Source organism: Nothoprocta perdicaria, unplaced genomic scaffold, assembly GCF_003342845.1.
Source record: "Nothoprocta perdicaria isolate Ctin4 unplaced genomic scaffold, notPer1 scaffold_124, whole genome shotgun sequence".
NCBI lineage: Eukaryota > Metazoa > Chordata > Aves > Tinamiformes > Tinamidae > Nothoprocta > Nothoprocta perdicaria.
Window position 1 is genome coordinate 813,170 of NW_020454361.1, and position 19,228 is coordinate 832,397.

The following is a 19,228-nucleotide window of genomic DNA, read 5'->3' on the forward strand; positions in this document are numbered from 1 at the left end:
AGCCTCCCACGGAGGGTCCTAATGCCCTAGGAAACATTAGACAGCAATATTCCAGAGCTTGTCTTGTTTCCTGAGTGCTTGTAGCTGAGCTGAAAACCTCAGGGCAGGTGCTCGTGTGAGACGCTGAGTGTTTTATATTGTGCTGTGGTGGGAGGTGTTGGGAGCAGGGTGCAGTGGGCAGGCCAGAGCTAGAAAACCTCCCTTATGGAGATGCAAGGTGATGGACAACTGCCCTAAGGCTGCTCAGGCTGGCGAGCTGTGCAGATACATCAGGTGTGACTCTAGTTTYGTGACTCATTTGCAAATGTGACCTATTTTATTTTTCCATTTAGGGGAAAAAGAAGAGGAAGGCAAGATTCTCTGCTTGTATAAACACATTGAATTCACCCGGCACCCTTGGGCACTAGCTGCAGTTCTGGTGTGAGTTTTTACATAAAGTATTTTGTGAAAAATACAATCCAATATACTTGTTCCTGTAACGAGCTTGTAGCTGGGTAGCTACTCACTGCGTTTAAGAACTCCTCGAACATGTGAGCTGTGTCTAGCAGCGATTTCTGCCCTTTCCTTTGTGTCTCTCCTTTCACAGAAGGCAATTCTTCCTTCAACAGCCCTGAGGTTTCCATTTGGAGCTGCAGTGCCTGTGTCCAGCTAAATTCTGTGTCTGCAGCACTAGACAGGGCTGTGTTGACAGCTGCACTGCAGAGCTCAACTTCAAACACACCCCTWCTGTGGCCCATCCAAGTGTTTGGCTTAAAAAATGAATAAATGGGAACGCAGATCCAAGCCCCAGAATCAATCCCTGCAATAAGATTTCATGCATTTTTAAATGATATCTATCTTGATTTTGGAAAGGGGAAAAAAAAAGGCAACAAAAAGACAACAGCTAAAAACCTTTCCAGTCCACAAAGTGAGAAATGTGGCTTTAATTTAGACAGCTAATTGTTTCCAGCTGAACCAGCCATTAAAAACAGTTGAAGAATTACAATGTAAATAGATTAATGCAGACAAAGCAACATGTGCACTATTCCATGTCTTCTTGTTACCTACAAAATACTTCAGCAGTGACATACTGTTAGTCTAAGCCACTTGTTAGGTTCTGTGCTAATCAGCTAAAATTAAATAAACAGGACTGATAAAAATGAATGTTGTGTTTGAAAATTGATGCACCAACAGAATTTACTCCAGGAGATAATTACAGATGATTAAGTAACAAATAATTCCTACAGCAAAAGGCAAAAAACCCACGGTGCAGAAAAGGGTCAYTTCTTTTGTGCCTCTTCATATCTTTTGGAGGGACAATTATAACCTGCAGGAACTTCTACTAGCCGACAACTTGAAAGTAAATAAAACAAAAATGGGAAGAATCTTTTTTTAATCCCTAAAATATCTAGTAATACTGAAAAGGTGAAAAAATCCAGAAATTCAGTGTTTTCCTCTTTAAGGCATATAGACCTAGTTTTTTTTACCTSCAGAATGTTTTTAATGACTAAAAAACATTGACATGATTCTGTGGGTTGTCTGTTACTTGCTTTATTACTTTTGAAAACTAATTTGCTAAAGCCTCACAGGCTTGGGCGTTTAATAAATATGTCTGCAATCTATTTGTTAAAACTTCTCCCTTTAACTTGCTAGCAGCTCATGGGAGTGATCATGAATGCATCATGTAAGTGATAAACATGGTATATTTTAAAATCATGATGTTAATGGAGATCAGCTGTGTTTTTTAATTATCAGAGTGATAGTGCATTAAGGTCAGTCTTCAAAAAGTGCAAATGTTCCTTAGTGATTCTTTTTTAAAATATTCTTAAGGCAATTTATTGTTAAGGCAATCCTGTGCCAGAAAGCCTGAGAGAGGCTGCGTTTCCCCTAAGTAAAGAACAGCTAGACTTTTTTGCAATATATTTTTCATCTCCACAGGCTGTGTGGGGAGTAGCTTTATGCGAATGAAGACATCCAAACGGTTGTCAAGATGACAGAAACAAATAAATGAAAGGCATCGTTTGCAAACAGAAGATCTCAATTACTGCACCAGAAAGGCCCTCAGTCATAAGTGAACTTTATCATCACCTCTGTGAGGAGCTGCTCGTCCYGGGCTGGGTAACAAGATACCTGCTGAGCTTGCCATAAATGTTCCCTTCGGGTTGGCCACGGTGATAGCCCCAAATCGCTGGCAGCTGCGGGTCCCCGGCCCCGTGCGCTCACCCTGAGCTCTGCCTGTTCCAGCAGCGCTCGGCAGCAGYGCCACGAGCTGCAGGAGAGGCTGCCAGGGCACTTCTGGGGCGCCCATTGCAGCGGGGACAGTCRCTGCTTGGACTCTTTCCCTGTCTGAAGGCAACACGGACCCTGCGTGCACAGCCCCRGACTCACGGGACCCCCGTGAGGCCAAAGGTTTCAGCCCCTGGCAGCACAGCTGAAATTGGCCCTAATGAAGTGCTCATAATTTTGCCCAGTTTGCTTACAGAAATGTGAATTATTTGCTGGACCAGAATCCTAGTGTCACAGGAGGAAGCTCTGGAGCTCGCCTGGTCCAAACCCCTGCACAGAGAGGGTCACCTGGAGCAGCTTGCCCTGGGACATGCATGTGAGGAAGATAAAATACTCTCAATATTGGATTTGTTAGTATATTTTAAATATTTGTTGCCTATAATAAGAAAACTCGGTAGAGATTTTGGCAGGGATGGTGTTTCTGAATAGAAGCACATGTTGCTAAAGGAAACCTGTCTGGAGAGCAGAGCCCMTGCTCTGCAGAGGGAGGCTTTGGCTGGGCGCATTGACGTGGACTCTGCAACAGATCTTAGCTGTGCACAGCTTTGGGTATATTTTCTTTAGTGCATTTATGTCCTCTATCACCAAAACTCTTGTTCAGGTTGAGATTAGCATGAAACGAAACAAAAAATCACTTGGGGTGGCAGCAAGGAGTAGAATATTATTCTTTACACTGCCCTGAAATATTAGCCGCTCACTTCTGAATTATCCCCCGAGCTGCCGGGCTATAATTGAGATTAAAATTGCCCCTCTATTTTTGGTACAGCGTCRACAGTTCCGAGTGTTATTCCCATTTGTGCCTGTGGAAATCCCCACCTATCATCTTAAATCCTGCGCTGCCCATTACAGCGAGGGCTCCGCGTGGCCGGCATGAAGAATGCCCCGCTGTCTCTCGCCTTCCAAAATAATGATAAAYGACAGCTTGGAAAACCAGAGCTGCCTGTTGAGGTTTTTTAGCCTGTTGTTTTGTTCTTCCCTGGCCTGACTGACGCACGGGGTGAGAATGGGGGGTATTTTCTGGYGCTGCTGACAGCCCACCCTGCCCTTTGCTTCCTTCCTGCACCCGCCACCTTTGTGCTGTGGTTGCAGAGGTGCTGGATAAATCCTGTTTTGCAGCAGGAAAAAAGAGACTCCCTCACACTGCACTGCTTTAGAGGTCGCCTTTAGTCTGCAGTGCTGCCTCCAGGATGGGTGCGTGGGTTCGTGCTGTGGGGTGCCTAGCGATGCTTTGTGATGCTCGTATGAGAACATACCATAAAATGTGGCTATAMGGCAAGGTTTTTGTGACTTTGCGTTTCACACTCAGTGTCACGGAGCAGCGAGCAGCTCCTGTGGGCAGCAGATCAGCGCTGGGCTCTGCAGGTCGCTTAGTGACCGGGACGGGAGGCGTCTGACGCAGCATCGGTGTCTTGTGCTACCCCTGGCCTGACGAGGAGTAAAGTGGTGGTTTCTTGGGTAATAATTTATTATTGTTATTTATTGAATATTGTTTGGACAGCAAATAGCACTTGATCCAGATCACTAGTCAGCTTAAAGCGCTTGGGGTCGGACAGTAGCAGCCTGTCAGCTCTCGCTGGTGCAGCCCGGCTGGTGGGCACGGAGAGCAGAGAGCACCGAGGAAACTCCTCGCTGCTTCCACCCTGCGTGCAGCTCTGAGCAGTGTGTTGAGGCTCTCTCCTTGCACGAAACCAGCAGGTTCTGGGACTGATTTTGGGGCAAAACGGTGCAAGCAGCGTGTGCCGGCATGGGCGCTAGAGCCCTGTCCCCCCGCCACATGCCGCCGGTGGCAGCCCCGCGGTTCAGCGCAGCCCTGGATGCCGCGCGGGTCAGGAGGTCCCGCTGCGGGGGCTGCCTTCCCTGACACGTGTTTGCCGAACTGTCATTTAACCTTTCGGGCCACCAGTTTGTCAGCGGATTTCCAGAGCCCCCAGCTCTGCCCGTTGTCCCGCTTCGCRTGCTGGCGATGCCCTCCGTCTGATACTCTCTCTAAGCTAAAAATTGGGTTTTTTTTTTAATTTTTTTAAAGGTGAAACTGCTTCTTAAATCCTGATTATTGGCACGGGATCCTGCAGGCCAGCACGGTGACAGGGGCCAAATGGGAGTGAAGGAGCAGGACAACAAGGGCAGGTTTTTAATGCATCCACCAGCCCTTTCCAGCAGCCTGAAGAGCAGCATGTGGTTAAAATCACACCCGGGCTGCAGCCCGGCCCCACTCCGGCGCTTCCCGATCCCGGCGCAGGATCAGGATCTGCATGCCTGGAGCGTCACCCCGGAGCTGGAGAGAGCTGGGATGCCCAGAGCAAAGCGGCGGCTGCAGCTCCGCCTTTCCCGTGGGGCCCCTTGCGGACGCAGCTCCGGCATTTCCGCGCGGCCAGGATTGGCGTCTGTCACTCCAGGGCTGCGTATCCCCTTTCAAGGAAAACACGGGTCAGGTGCGTGCGGGGAGCAGAGCTGCTGCRCTGCCGAGTTAACAACCCTGCCTAATTTGCTTCGTTCCATCAATGTTTTAAGCACAACCTCTGCTCTCAGTGCCTGCCCGCGCGCTGCTCACGGCAAGGCAGGGTCAGACCTGCTGCTTCTTTCCCTTTAGCTGCCGACAGCAGCTAAACACAYCCTTTTATTAAAAATTATTTGTGCAATTAAATATATACGTGCCCAAAAGCTGGTCGAGTTCCAGCGATCAAAGCAGAATATTGCATTTATTTTCAGGTGCTGTGAGACTACAACACAGTGATGCCAGCTCTGATTTGTGTGGTGAAAAGGAGGATCTCTCCCAGCTTAGACGTTCCCTTGGAAAACMAAATGTAGCTTTGAACCATGTGAGGAACTGGATCACTTACAAGGTGAGCTCTTTTTAGGAAGGTACAACTTGCGTAGTCTGAGCGAACCAAAGCTGCCCCCAGAAAGGGGCTAGTGGGACAGGCTGGGGCAGCTCTAGCTTCTGAGCCTCAGAAACGAGTTTTGTTCAATGTATACAAGATAAGAAAGGCAAGTAACTGGTTTTTTTAGAACAGTCTTTTTCTTTCCTTTGGAGATTTTGGAGCTTTTTGGAGCCCTGTGCAGGCACTGCAGTTCCCGCAGAGCTGGAGCCAGCAGCAATGTCAAACCCAGCCGAGACCAGGGACTTTTCCCTTTTTCAAAAGAGCATGAAATACCCTTGGCAAAAAGCAGACTCCCCCACCACTACCCGGAGATGCTTTTTTTTCCCTTCTTTTTTTTTTTCCTTTTTTTTTCTGCAGCTTTGTCCAGTAATAAACAACTGCTTCAATCTGCTGCGCTGATCAAAAGAAACGTTTTAATCAGTCCCAGGCAAAATATCATGCTATTATGTTATCACTGGAGCGAGTCATCGAAAATACAAAACAAAAATATCGGTTTAATSCGCTCCAGATCAGGAATGTCTCGGGGAGAGCCGTTCTCCTCGCAGGTGTGCTCTATTTTGGGAGCCCGGGCTGAAGGGCTGGATCTGGGGCTGTCAGAGCCGAGACACTGAGATCAAGATGGAGCGAGCACAATTGCAGGAAATAAAAAGGGCAAAACTGCTCTGCTCCAGCCTGGGCATGTTTTCATTATTATTATTATTATTTTAATCTGACAAATTATCTTTAAATCGCTCTTGTTTTCACCTGCTGCGAAGCAAATCCTCAAAATTTCCTTCCTGTGTTTAGTGAAAGAGTGGTTATTTCGGAGCTAATTCCACCCGTCAAAGGAGAAATGTCTCTGTGGGGTTTAGTCCATGTGCTAATGGGCTACCAGGGCTTTTCCCGTTCTGGGATCYGGCGAGTGATGGGAGAGCAGAGGGAGCAACACAGAGACGCCCTGGGGATGCTTGACAGAGCAGCTTAGCCAATACAGACGCAGGGAAAACGCTACATGCCCAAAACTGGTGCCAGGAGGCCCTTAGGGGAAGTCCTTTCAGGTCAGCTCTCATTTGCACCTTCCTTTACCCGGGCCGTTCARTGGGAAGTGGCTTTTTGCAGCGGGAGCCGCTTTGCCACTCACTCCCATGCAAGGCAGCCAGAGGCATCAGCCGCTCCTCGGAGAAGAACAGAGCCCCATCTGCCTGGGTCTCATCCCAGCTCCCCGCTCTGTTCTGCGGCCAGCACATCTCTCCAGTGAAATTCCTTCTCTTTATGGGCCATGGCTCCAGCTGCCTGAGCCATATTCAGAGATGGTTTTGAAATAAGCTATATTTTTATCACAGGGGAGCTTCAGTTGGGAGCTGCCTGCAGCGGCTGTCTCAGCAAGGTGCTGAGAATAAACCTCCAAACAATCATTTCAGAAAATGTGAGTGTAGAACGGGAAGGAAGAAGAGCAGAAGTGCCTAAATGCTCCAGTTTGCCTTTGTCCAAGCGAGGTTTTCCCCTTCCTGCTTTGGAAATCCCTTTTGTTCAAAGTTTTAAAAATTGCAAGTCTCTTCTAGCAAATGCACACATCAGAAGACTATGAAAAATGACAGCGTTTGCCAAACAAAAGAGGCTTTGAAACGTTGGCTTTCGTGGCTTTCMTTTGAGTTTGAAATGAAGTTTGGGGGCTTGCCTTTATTTTGTTTTAATCTGGAAAATCTTCAGGAAATATAATTCTATTTGCTCTACCAGTCTACTGCTCACTTAAATTCTGGTAGTATTGAGAATTTAGGGAAAAGGGGTCGATGTTATCAGTTAGAACAGCCCAGATAGAGCCGTTATTCTGGTTTTATGAAAGCCAAAGGCGGAATTCACATTGAGTTGAGTTGCAGCAGAATCTGGCTTATATCCGTGACATTGCAACATATTGTTTCAATCTMTATTTTTATTAGCAATATTGATAAYGTTAGAAGAAATACGATACAGGAAATAGCTTATCAACTTCAATTAATTTTAAGGTRAGGCTTTTAATGAAGATAAAATAAGAATTCAGTAAATGGCCAAAGCTAAAATCGTTGTCACTAAATGGAGAGGAGAGAAAAGTGGAGGAAATTTGAGCTGTAACTGTGTGTTCTGGACTGGATAGCTGAATGTTCATAAAGACTTTTATTCAGTGGCAGCAAATTTATTGGTAATCAATATTTTTAAGACCCTTGGTTGTCCTCTTCAGCATTAATAAAGCTTTAATAAAGCCTCACATTAGGATTCCCCAGAGGACGGTAGAAATGAAGATATTTGTGTGGACCTGAATAAAACCTGTTCTGCTCAAGCAGTTGCATTTGGGGCTCACGCTTCTGCCTTTAGCTTCCTGGTGAAATGTTCATAAGGTAAAACTGGTATAAAAAGGCTTTCCCCATGAAGACCAGCTCCTGATTCCAGCCCCCAAAAGCTAAAACCCCACCAGGATAGGGGGGGCGACCCCAAGGTGCTTTGAGCCTGGATGTGGGTTTTGCCTTCAGACAGTCCCCATGGTTTTGATGGACACAGCAGCGTCCTTGGCCTCTGGCCCTCTCTCCTCCATGTTCTGGTTTTGGAAGCTTACTTCTCAGGTTTAACACCATTAAAAGTTTATTGGCAAATTCATAACTTGGAATATCCTACTCAATCTGTGATGTTTGCCAAAAACCACCTCAAAAGCTGGTGTGAGGTGGGAGCCCGGCCGGGGCGCCTGGTCTGCAGGAGTCCCAGCCCCAGAGGCAGAGGGAACCCATGGCCAGGACCACGATTTGCAGCTGCTTCTTAGTTGAGAGAATTGTGCTGAATCCTGGATTTCCTAAGGMTGCCTTCACCTTTATTTGTACCTATCAATGATTTGTACCTTTTCTTTTTAAAGTTTAAAGCCACCCTCTTACAAAAGGCTTGGTGACGTGGGCTGAGGATGGATCAGTCCAGCCGCCCGCCTTGTTCCATTTTGTCCTTCTATTGAAAACATCCGCGAAATACAATCCCACCCTCACGTTTACCAAACTGCCTGAAACCTACACCATGTTTTGCTCCACTGTATTTAACGTTGTGTCAAAGGCAGAAGCTCAAAGGACTCTAAAGAAACCTATAATAGAAGATGATGGCCAGAGCAATGAGGGGTTTGGGGTTAGGATAGAAGCAGAGTGGCGTCTGTTGGGACCAAATGGGTAGAGTGATCCTTGCCCTGAGTATTGATATTTGTGTTTATTGATATTTAATTTTGCCACCTTTTGGTGGTATTTGAAGCCTTCTTGGTGGRTGAAACAGCAGTGTGTGCCTTCTTCTGAGCAACCTCCATCATCCTGGGGAAGGAAGAGGGTTTGCTGGGCCTTGCTGGCTCCACACATAGCTACGTGGAGCCACTCTTGAGTGGACCGATGGCCAGAGCAGGAGACAAAGGATGGTCCCTGGAGCACCGCTGAGCAATAGCAAGAACAGCTTCCAGGAACCACACGAGTCCATTACTCTTCCCTTGCTTTTGGAGCGGAGGCCCTGTTTTATTTGCAGGCCTGACTCAAAGCAGATGGACCTGTCCAAGATCACTCACACAGGTGAGCTGAATTGGGCTGATTAGCTGTTAAGTGCTCCCAGCTGCTGGGTAAGGCCTGGAGGAAATTGTTGAAACTGGGACCCTGCTCTGAGAGGAGAGCTGGAATGAGCGCCAAGAAGGAAAAAGGTGAGTTTTTCCAAAAAATTGTTCTCTTGAAATCTGAAAGAGCAGGGTTTTTCAAGCAGCAGAAAATGTCTGAAGGCCATTTTAGTGTTTCTTGTAGATCTTCAGGCTTCAGCAAGCTAGAAACTGTCCTGAACCCCYGTCCCTATCTCTGGTTTTGTTCAGGACCTACCTCTTTTAGGCGGGGGAGAGGGTCTTTGCTACCATGGGTGTTTTCCCCTCCAGAAAGGTCTTGGAATTACTGGCTGATTGATTGATAGGCTTAAAGGATCCTTCACAAAGCTTGGACTACTTATTTTATTAACCTGCTACAATAAGCATCCTTAGTGTTTTAGAGTAAGCAATCAACTTCACCTGGAAGGAAAGTGTTCAGTGCRTGGAAGTAGATGCCAGGTCCTATCTGAGAATGTCGCCAAGGGAGCCAGTGGAGAAGTGGATTTATAAATAGGTATAAAATTCAGAAACTACTCAAGCRTGGTGAGATTGAAGCTCTGCTAAGCCTGACAAGCTTGCAGTGAATACCCAACATCTGCAGAAATCCTCCCAGCCACTCTAATTCCCAGCATCTTGAGGAGCTGCATCCGGACTGACCTGCACCCGGTTCAACCCCAGCGGCTCCAGGATCTGCCCAGGTGAGCTGGAATGGGGCACTCCGAGCTTGAATCCTGAAATACAAACCAAGGGCTGGCTTAGGTTCTCACACCACCAAGGGCTGGCTTAGGTTCTCACACCACCAAGAAACAGTTCAGAGAGGTGCAGAAATCACAGTGTGGCACCCAGGGGACATGTCCAAGGCAATGTCGTCACCAACCCAAGGGGGAACGACCCACTGGTCACCCTGCTTTTCTTTCATGACATTTACGGTGTATTTGCACAATGTTATTTCCTAGGTTAATATGTTAAATGTGTATTTTGATGATTTTTCCTGCTTCATGAAAATGAAAATACTGCCACGTCTTTCCCATCCTCAGGCTGATATGGAGTGGTTGGAAATTGGGAAAAAAAAAAAAAAAAGTGCTATGTCTTTCAGTAAATGCACAGCAATTATACAGAGCAATTTTAAAACTATTCATTGCAATGCTTGGTCCTTTGTTTAGTTTTCCATCCGTATTTTAAAAGATTCTCTGCACATCATGTGTATTCCCAGAGACCAACGGCTCGCACCAAAGAGGAAAGAACACGTCAATACGGCGCAGTCATCTGTTTCCAATAGTATATGTTTACATATTAATGTGCAATACAAATTTGTAAACATGAACATTTGAAACGTTTGTAGGAACTGATACTGGCCTTTCCCTCGTCTCTGCCTTTATTGGAACAGCATGGGCAGCGCGGCCGCGCCGGCGAGTCCTTTCCAGCCTGGATCCCCTTCAGCTGCTCCGCGCGCTTGTTTGTTCTGTTCCGCGTTGCTCTCCAGTCCTGCCTTGTTTTGCATAATTGTGATACAAATTATCATCTAATTACAGCGCAAACCTCAGAAGATCAAATGTAGAGCAGGGCCCTTCTATAAGAACAGCTACAACCTCTGCGCTCAGCCAACTTCAGGCTTCCCTGATGGATGTATTGCGGTGGGGGGAAATTGGATAGCAAGCAGCACTTTGATTAAAAGCACTGTTTAGGGTTTTTTTTTGTCTCCTTGGGTTTCAGATCAGCCTCGTGATTTCCCAGCACGGAGCCTGGCCCACGTCGCGGTGCGGAGCGCAACACGGTGCCCTTTGCCGGGTGCTGCAAAGGCAGGAGGGTGTTTCTGAGTAACRCCAGACTTCTCCCTGCAACGGCCAGATAGTCCCGACTGTTGAGTAAGCTTAAGCTTTTAGGCAATTTGGGGTTATTTTCTCACTATTCCCCTTTAAAAAGCACAATAACATTGATTTTACACTTCATGAAATCTAGAAAACTGAGGATTTGAGCAGTTGTCAGAGGTTCCCAAGTAATCTTTGCAAGAGGAACTGCAAAGCAGTGTAAGATGTGCTTTTACTTTATAACTACGTGGGCCTTCTTGAAATGTTTAGCTCCTTTTCTCCAGCCTCGTATTTTCTCAGTAACGATGTATTCCTCTGCGGGGGTGGTGGCTCCCCTGCCTGGGCTCCACGCTCGCTTCCCGCTAGGAGCAGTTCTTCAAAGCATCCCTAGAAGGTAACCTGCAAGTTATCAATTATTTTGGACCCAATCTGCCTCTTATAAGCAGAACCATCTCTATCATAGTACTAGAAACTCGGCCAAATTACCGCTGCGACTATTGAAAGCTCTTATTTGTCAAAGACTTTTCCCATTTGCCAAAACAGCCTCCTCATTCACCCGACAGCTCCTGAACAGCTTGTGAAATGCGAGCCCRAGGTCTAAAGACTCGGTCGCGTTCTGCTTGATGGCAGGAACATGCGTGGAGCAAGGTGTGATGGTGGGAGAAGTCCAAAGGCAGCAGTTGTTAATCTCCTCCTCAGATTCAGGTGTCTAAAAAGAAGCATTTTGAGCTGAGAACACTAAATAATAACAATAATAATAATAATAAWAAAGACTGGAGTGGGTTTGGGCTATGAGCTCTGCATGCTGGCAAGGAAGGCTCTGCTTCCTTCTCTGCCAACCTAAACCAGGAATATTCCCACCTCAACTAGAGCTCTGGAGGCAGCAACCAGAATGGGGAAAATCACACCTCACATTTAAACCTTTTCTGGAAATACCGAGGTCTTGTGGATGGATCCTACGCAGGTTTTCTGTCTTCATGAGCCTGATGGTTTTATGTTTTTGTGAGGGATGATCAATGGAGCCCTGTCTGGGCACCTCTGAGGTGTGGAGACATCTCCTCAGGCTTCCTTCTCCTGCATCCCGCTAGACCAGGGCGGCGTGTCGTGACGTTGGGCAGCTCTGGCCTGGTCTAATGGGGCAACGCAGAGAGCAGGACAGAGAGCTGGGACAAACTAAGACTATTTTTCTCTCCCATTAAGAACTACCAAAATATTTTGCAAAGGAAAGCCAATAAAAAATAATGAAACTAGGGTAAATGCAAGCAATCCATATTYAACATACAGTGACTCATATAATGCTTCTCTCACACGCAAAGTTGCTTTTATACTTCTCTGTAATCCACACTCCTCTTAGGCCTGAATATTAAATTTTGTGGGACTCGATGCTCAAAGCCAGGACTAGAGAGGCTCATCCCATTGCGTGGCCGCATCGCAGCCAAGCCCCAAGCGCCTTTTCCAGGACACTGCGACCAAAGTTTGGCTCCTCCAAGACTGACATCACTTAACAGAACTGCTGAATTCAGCAGGAACAGCCTTCGATTGCCACGAGACAGCCAGCAGCTTCGTCACCTCAAAGGACAACTCACCCGAGCTGGGAGGACCAAGCAAAACAAGCTCAGCAAATGCATGCTCAGRGTGCAGGGTCTCTGCTCCCTTTTCCTCCTTGCCAATGGACAGAGACACCCTACCARGTTCTCTGGGGTTCTCTGAGCAGTCACAGTGTGATGGGGTTGCTTAAATGTTGGATTTCCAGCTTCATACGGAAAGCCACAGGGAAAACAGATTTGGAAAATACCCATTTTGTTTGCAACCCTGAACCAAAATGAGTGAGTTCTGTCAAATAAAGAATTTCTTCAGCCTCAGCAGATGGAATTTCTTAGATTTAAATCTAAATGAGATTCATCATGATCATCATAAAATCATCTGTACTGAAGATCATTTTTGGTCACAGTTTTAACCTGACGAACACAGATTTGTTGGATAACTCAACCCTGGCCACTAGCTTGGGATAATTTTATGCAGCTGTCCCTTTTTGGAAAACTGGGGGTCACCTGCTGCATCCACCCCCACAGAGGCTGCTCAGCAGGAGCCCCTCAAAGCAGCCTTGAGTGGACCAGATCCTTGGGCACCCACGTGAGATCTGCTCCCACAGGCAAAGTCCACCCCAGCATCTGCACCGGGATCGCCTAGGGGATCCAGCCCACCTCAAGTGATGGATGGTGGCTTGGAAATAAGCATTCCCAAATGAAAAAAAWATATATATTCATTTTTTAATAAAAATAGAGAGATGATAAATGGCTAAGAAGTAAGAGGGGAGAGCAGGTTTGTTCATTTGCGCAGCTGTGCGCTGCGTAACGAGGCGCCGGCTGCCCCTGTCCTGGGCTGCTGTCCCGCGGGAGCCGGGGAAAGCACCTCTGGCTGATCCTTAGCAAAGCCTCACGGAAACCAAAGTGTGRCTTGTGTTATTTTAACAGCTTTCGATACCGCTATTTTTTGTCCTTAGTCTGTTGGCTGTTGTGGATGAAAGCAAAACCAGAGCTCCAACAAATATTTCCTATTTCCTATACCTACAATTATTCCCTCTCTTGTGATATTTTATGTTTCCAAATAAGGGATTCTCTTCTCCTGACCCCAAAATGCAACCGTTGCCAGCTGAACATTATTTGCAATCTCTGTCCTGTGTCAAGTAATGAAGCTGGCTTCAGGTAGGGACTGACCACTGGTCACATAAAGAATAAAATCTGCATCCCACTTTATTGCTGGTTATATTGTGCCTTTGGGAGCTAGAGGTTATTTACAGGAATAACAAGGATATCCATGGGTTATAATAAGAGTAAGAGAGCTTTGGGGAGGGATTTAAGATCCCGAGTGTCAGAGGTGCAGTCTCCCCGCTCCATCCGTGGGGCTGAACGTGGATGTGACCCTGGGTGGCAGCGCTGAGCAGGAGACACCCCCAATGCAGGTCACAGTGTGATGGTCCCATCCCGATGACTCTCCTGGGGCTTCTTTGTGCTGCGTCATGGAAGCGCAGGAATCGGAGGGCTCCTTGGGCATCCTTGCATGGGGCTCCGTGCTCTTTTAGCCCAGCTTTCTTTACTTCAGCATCAGGTCCTTGAATTTACAGCCCCGCTCTGATGACTGAGCCGTCTGTGTGCTGGGGCAGCCAGGCGCTTTCAGGCTTTTAATGAGGACCCATTAAAGTCCAGGGAACTCGAGAACGTGCTCAAGCGCTTGGCCAAACGCGCTTCCTTGGCCAGCTCGAGGTGTCCAACAGTCTCGTTAAAATCATTTGGATGGATCAGGCAGTTGGAGCCTGCACGCCAGGACTGCGGCCAACTAAGGGAAAGCCAGAGAGAGACTTTCGGGAAAAATACCTGTGGAGATGGATACTTCTGTGATCCCACTCAGAGTGCAAATACTATGAAGGTGGCCGTACAGGTTGCACTTAACCCTCCACAGTTACTTAAATAAGTGGCTGCCAAAGATATCACTTTGCTGTTGGTSACCTCAGGTCCTTCACGCTTCCAACCACACTTGCGAGCTTGCCCACAAGAAGAGTTTAATGCCTGGAGAGGTCAATCCCGAGTCCTGAAGTGTTTTAGAGTCAGTAATTGGCAGGCTCTCAGTTATGAATGAAGGGCTTGCTTTACCAGCCAACGCTCGGCAATGGTACGTAGGCCCGTTAAAGGCAGTGGTTAATCGTGGGGTGCCAGCTGGAGGGATTACACCGGCCRTCTCGGAGGAGCGCGGGAATGCCGTCGCTCACCTTGACGGGGCTCGCTGCGCTCATCAGCCTGCTGGGCACCGAGAAGTTATAACCGTACAAGCCATATGGAGGATGTAAAGAACAATTAAGTGCTTCCCGAGCAATGGGACTTGATGGGAAAACGTTTCCAGATGCCTGTAATCCGTACAGCACTTGGCTATCGGAACCGGCGGCTTGTAGGCACTGCCCGTTCAGGTCTTCGTTTTTCCCGTTCTTCAGGCTTGTTATGCCGAGGGCAGAGAGTTTGGGCAGGTCCACCACGAAGTGGGGCAAAACGGGCGGGCTGGCGCCTCCCAGTTTCTCGGGGCCGGGGAGCACGAGAGGCTGAGGTCTCAGGAAGCTCGTGGGGCAGAGCTTGTAGCAGAGGGGCAGGCCGAGGCCGTGCAGGAGGGCGTCGGGAGGCGGCACGAGGAACGCGGGAGGGGAGCAGGACGGAGGCAGCAGGGAGCYCAGCGGCGACGGCGTCCCGCTGCTGGAGCCCGCAGGCGAAGCGCTGGAGCTGCCACCTAGGAAGAAGGGAAATCATCAAGACGATGGCCACAAGCAAGAGCCCGTCAGGGCACTCGCAGCTGGGATCCTGACCATCCCAGCACAAATCCCGGAAAAAGGAAGAGCCGTCCATAATGTATGAATGTGTTACTTGGCACTCGTCTAAGAAGAAAATTCCCCACACGTCTAATCCCATTAGCTTCTCCGGGACAACGACAAGGTTGGGGTCCGCACAGACCGGGTCCTGCCCGGCTAAAGCCTTCTCCTGTTATACACYCACCGCCGGTATTTGAACTTCCTTATTTTTCTTGCACATTACTGGCAGCTTTTTCCCCTTGTATATAAGAACAAAAACATGTATTCAGCCCAACGGGAAACTTTATGCACCTTCCTATGCGAAACAGGCACCGAGGGCTAGAGACGTCTGAGGAGGTTTCAATGCGGACATCACTGGAACAGTCTCTTTCCTTAAGTGAATCAACGCAGCCTCTCTCAATGTGGGAGGAAAGCAGCTAATTTGAGGCTCCCGAGGCTGCTCGGAGCCGCTTCCCGGCTCCGYGGAGCGCGGCGGCTGCTCCGGCACGGGAAGGGTGCCCTGCAGTCCCCGTCCCTCAYGCCAAACAGATGCGATTTTAATCCAGCTCCGTTAAAGGGACACATGCCCCCGACTCACATTTATTCACTCATTCTTTTAGAGGGTTTTCATCTTATTTCCAARGTTTCTTTTTTTTTTTACACCTTTTTTTGTCCATGTCTTTGGGAAAAGTAAGGAGGGGGAAGCGAATTTAGTTTCGTTCTGGGTTTTTCTGTATTCACCCTTAATACAAAGTGCAGTACTGTTTGAGTGCAATCCACTCCGATTTTATAAGCTGTATAGAATCGGTCGGAGCAACAGACTTGGATTCGTGAGTGCATCCGACCTAAACCGTAGGACAGTTTTGGCCAGAGGGCAAGTTAGTTTTGCTCACGAGCCCGCAGCAATCCGTCCGTCCATCCCACGGGTGCGGGAAAGCGGCAGCAGCTTTTTGCAGTGTTTGCAGTACCTATTTGCAGTAATGCTGGGGAGTTTCACAGATTTTTCAGTCTCATCCCTTCCTCACTGATGCCGGCAGCTGTTTTAATGGGAGCATTGGGAGGATCCTGCTGCACCCTAAATCACATCCCAGATTCCCGCTGGCATTACAGTACTTTTTGGTGCTGCAAAGCGAGGAGATCAAGGCAGAATTTGCAAGTGCAGGGCAGGGAGGCAATTCCCCTGCAGCCGCCTACGTGCATGTCCCATCCACAGAGTTTTCAGCAGGAATATCCCCCATTTCCAGCTAGGAAATTGGGRTCATGGCAGGGAAGACAGTGGAGCGCAAATAGCAATAGCAGAAATATAAAATAGAATTATTTTATATAGGAAGGCTAGAAATATCTGAGGAAAAGAATAATTCCTGGTATTGTTATTAGATTTAAAAACCCTAAGCGTGTTGCTGAGTTTGTCTCCATCATTCAGCAGATTGCTGTCGCTTTGTTGTAATTTAGTCTCCAGTTAGGGAGCTGCAGCATTTCTGCCTCTCAGCTTTTCTCCAGAAACACTGTTCCATTTTTAGTGGGAATGGAGACTTCCTTGTATTTATATTATTTCAGGAAATTGACCCTTAAGAAAAATAGCAGCTCGGTGAAGCCCAGCAAAAAATCCCTCAAAACGGCCGGTGTTTTGGAAGCTGCATCTGTCGGTCCTGCACCATGTACGTCTGTCCCTCACCCCCACCTTGCAGCCTCCAAACGGGTTCAAAAGTAGCATTTTACATGAGACCTCTACTGAAAAAATGTAGCTACCTTTGCAACCCATAAATCCCTGTATTTCTCTCATATCGTTACGGGTCCAATTTTACCCCTTTTTATTTCTATTCTTGTACAGCCTAAAACGAGCAATATTTTCCAGGAAGAAAATATGGATATCCCAATAGAAATGCCTTTGAAAAGATCCTAATGCACATGAGAGCTGGACCGGCAGCTTTAAACRATAGCTCTGCAGTGCACAAATGTGCCATGACATTTTCTCTCTACCTCTCAAGCAGTTTGGAGGTAAGATATACATATATTTTCTGAAAAATGCACTCCAAAATCTGCACAAATCAATTGGAGGGGAGGAATTTCCATTAGCTTTTCTGTCTTTTCTGKGTTTCTGTGCAGCCAGACGGGCTGCCGCATCCCCGACGGGACGTGTCTTTTTGCTGCGTGTCGCTCCGGAGGGGACGCTGGAAAGCGGCGTTTGCCGCCGCGCGGACGGAGATGAAACGTGAGTGCGAGGGGTCCAGGCCTGCCCCGAACGCAGCTTTCGGGTCCCCTAAAAAACCCCCCACAAACCTCCACCGAGCCCTCCCCGCAGCGCTGCTCCCGGCGCGATTTTTAAGCCAGGTTTTTACCTATTTTTCTTCCTTTTTCTTTCCCAACCTCCCCTCTCCATTCCGCCTCCCGGCTGCTTTTACCGCCGGCCGCAGCCCCAGCCCGGGACAGCGGCCGCTCTTTGCCCCGCGCCGCGCTCACGCCGCATCCCCCGGCTCTCCCTACCCGGGCTCTCGGCGCCGAAGGGCTGGAAGTCGAGGGCGAGGGGGGGTCTCCAGGGCAGCGTCTCCAGCAGCCCGTCCAAAACGCCCCTGCGGAGCGAGAGCGCCCTGGGGGAGCGGGCGGCTCCGCGGCCGCGCAAGGGCCGCGCGGAGCCGCCGCCGTTACCTGTTGCGGCCGGGGTCGCGGAAGCCCTTGGCGAAGGGGTTTCTGTCGATTTTCAGCTTGGTGATCTGGAAAAGAAGGGGTGGGAAGCGGCAGTGGGAAGGGCGCGGGTCGGAGGGAGCCGCGCGGCGCTGCGCGGGGCCGCGCGGTACCTGCTGGTTTTGGTAGGCGGTCACCGTGGTGAACTCGGTCTCGCCGAAGGAGAAGGTGCGAACGCCGGCGGGCGGCAGCGCCCGCAGCGGCGCCCCGTCGGGCCGCCCGTCGCGGGCGATAACGTGCACGCGGGGCCGGTACTTGTGCATGGACTGCAGGATGATCTGCGCGGCGCGGGGCCGTGAACGCCGCCCCGCCCGGCACCGGCTCCGGTTCCGGCTCCGACGGCCGCCCCGGTCCGATCCCGTCACCAGCACCCACAGCTCAACCGGCGCGGCCCCGATACCGTTCCCGACAGCCGCCCCGGCCCGGCCCGGCTGCGACGGTCGCACGGAACCGGGATAGACCCCGACCCCAGGGCACCCTGGCCCGGTACCGGCTCTAGCCCCTACCCCGGCTCCGGTTCCGATGGTCGCCGGGCCTGGGCCCCAGCCCCGACGGCTGCCCCGGCCCCCCCACCCCGCATCGCGCCCGCCACCTACGTGTCCCTTGTCGTCCATGTCGTTGTTGGTGAGCTTGACGCGGTCGAAGCTGATGACCTGGCGCATCCACGTCTCCCCCGAGCACGGCGAGTCGGGGTGCACGTAGAGGCGCGGCGCGGGGCCCGCGTGCTCCGTGTTGCCCGCCACCATCCACTGCGAGCTGTGGTACACGTACCTGCGGCGCCGGCCGCGCTGCAGCGGCCCGCGCAGCCCCACGGAGCCCGCGGAGCTCCATAGAGCCCCACGGAGCCCCCGCAGCCCCACGGAGCCCGCGGAGCCCCACGGAGCCCGTGCAGCCCCGCGCAGCCCCGCGCAGCTTCCCGGGGCCCCGCGCAGCCCCTGCACCACGGAGCTGCCGGGTCCAGCTTGTGCCTATGGACACATACACGACCCTACCAGGTGCACCTATGCATCCTGCTTTCATGCATATGYACCTTGTGCGCTACACGTGCATATGCCTTCTGTGTTTGTTATGCGTATATATCAGATGCAGCTATATAAACACATCTGCGTTCTGTAATTTGCACATTTCCTCTCATGCATTATATACATCTGCATACGATATATACTTTTCCCATGCATTATACAAACATGTGCTGTATTTTATTTATTCTTCTCTCAGGTGCAGCTACATAGACACACACCTTCTGTATAATATCTATACATACTGCAGATGCGGATATATAGAAATGCGAGCTGTATTTTCATGCACGTGCACGGTGCAGCCGGGCAGCAATCGCGGACCCGCACGCGGCTCCCCGTGAACCCGCGCAGGCTCCGCGGTGCGACGGGCTGCTCGGGGGGGCTGCGGTGGCCCCCGGCCCCTACCTGTATCTTTTGGAGTCCACGGGCACCACGTCGATGGCGAGGCTGTACTGGCTGCGCGGCTCCAGCCCCTTGACCCGCACCCGCACCGAGGGGAACATGCGCCTGCGGGCACCGCGCAGCGCTCAGCGACGGCGCGCGGGGGACTCAGTGGCAAAAGGCGCCGTTTTAAAGGTGGAAAAGGGTTTGAGAAACGAAACGGGCACCAAAACAGGAAAAGAAAAAAAAAAAGAGAGGAGAGGAGA

The 19,228-nt window shown here is 49.7% G+C and overlaps 1 protein-coding gene and 1 long non-coding RNA gene across 3 annotated transcripts in view; one reads left to right on the top strand and one right to left on the bottom strand.

Moving 5' to 3' along the window:
- The first annotated feature begins 8,811 nt into the window (after positions 1-8,811).
- On the top strand, positions 8,812-12,498 carry LOC112960426. Its single transcript, XR_003251749.1, has 2 exons — positions 8,812-9,440; positions 10,456-12,498. It is a non-coding gene; the product is annotated as an uncharacterized LOC112960426 (long non-coding RNA).
- A 1,734-nt stretch (positions 12,499-14,232) lies between these two features.
- Positions 14,233-19,228, bottom strand: part of TBX22 (T-box 22) — a 5,885-nt gene continuing 889 nt past the window's right edge. For both annotated transcript variants that reach the window (XM_026033200.1, XM_026033202.1), the window contains exons 3-8: positions 18,987-19,088; positions 18,159-18,333; positions 17,676-17,840; positions 17,527-17,591; positions 17,365-17,450; positions 14,233-14,822 (exon numbers count right to left, since the gene is read on the bottom strand). In XM_026033200.1, coding sequence (XP_025888985.1) covers positions 14,233-14,822; positions 17,365-17,450; positions 17,527-17,591; positions 17,676-17,840; positions 18,159-18,333; positions 18,987-19,088 — 1,183 coding nt within the window. The remainder of the gene's footprint in view (positions 14,823-17,364; positions 17,451-17,526; positions 17,592-17,675; positions 17,841-18,158; positions 18,334-18,986; positions 19,089-19,228) is intronic.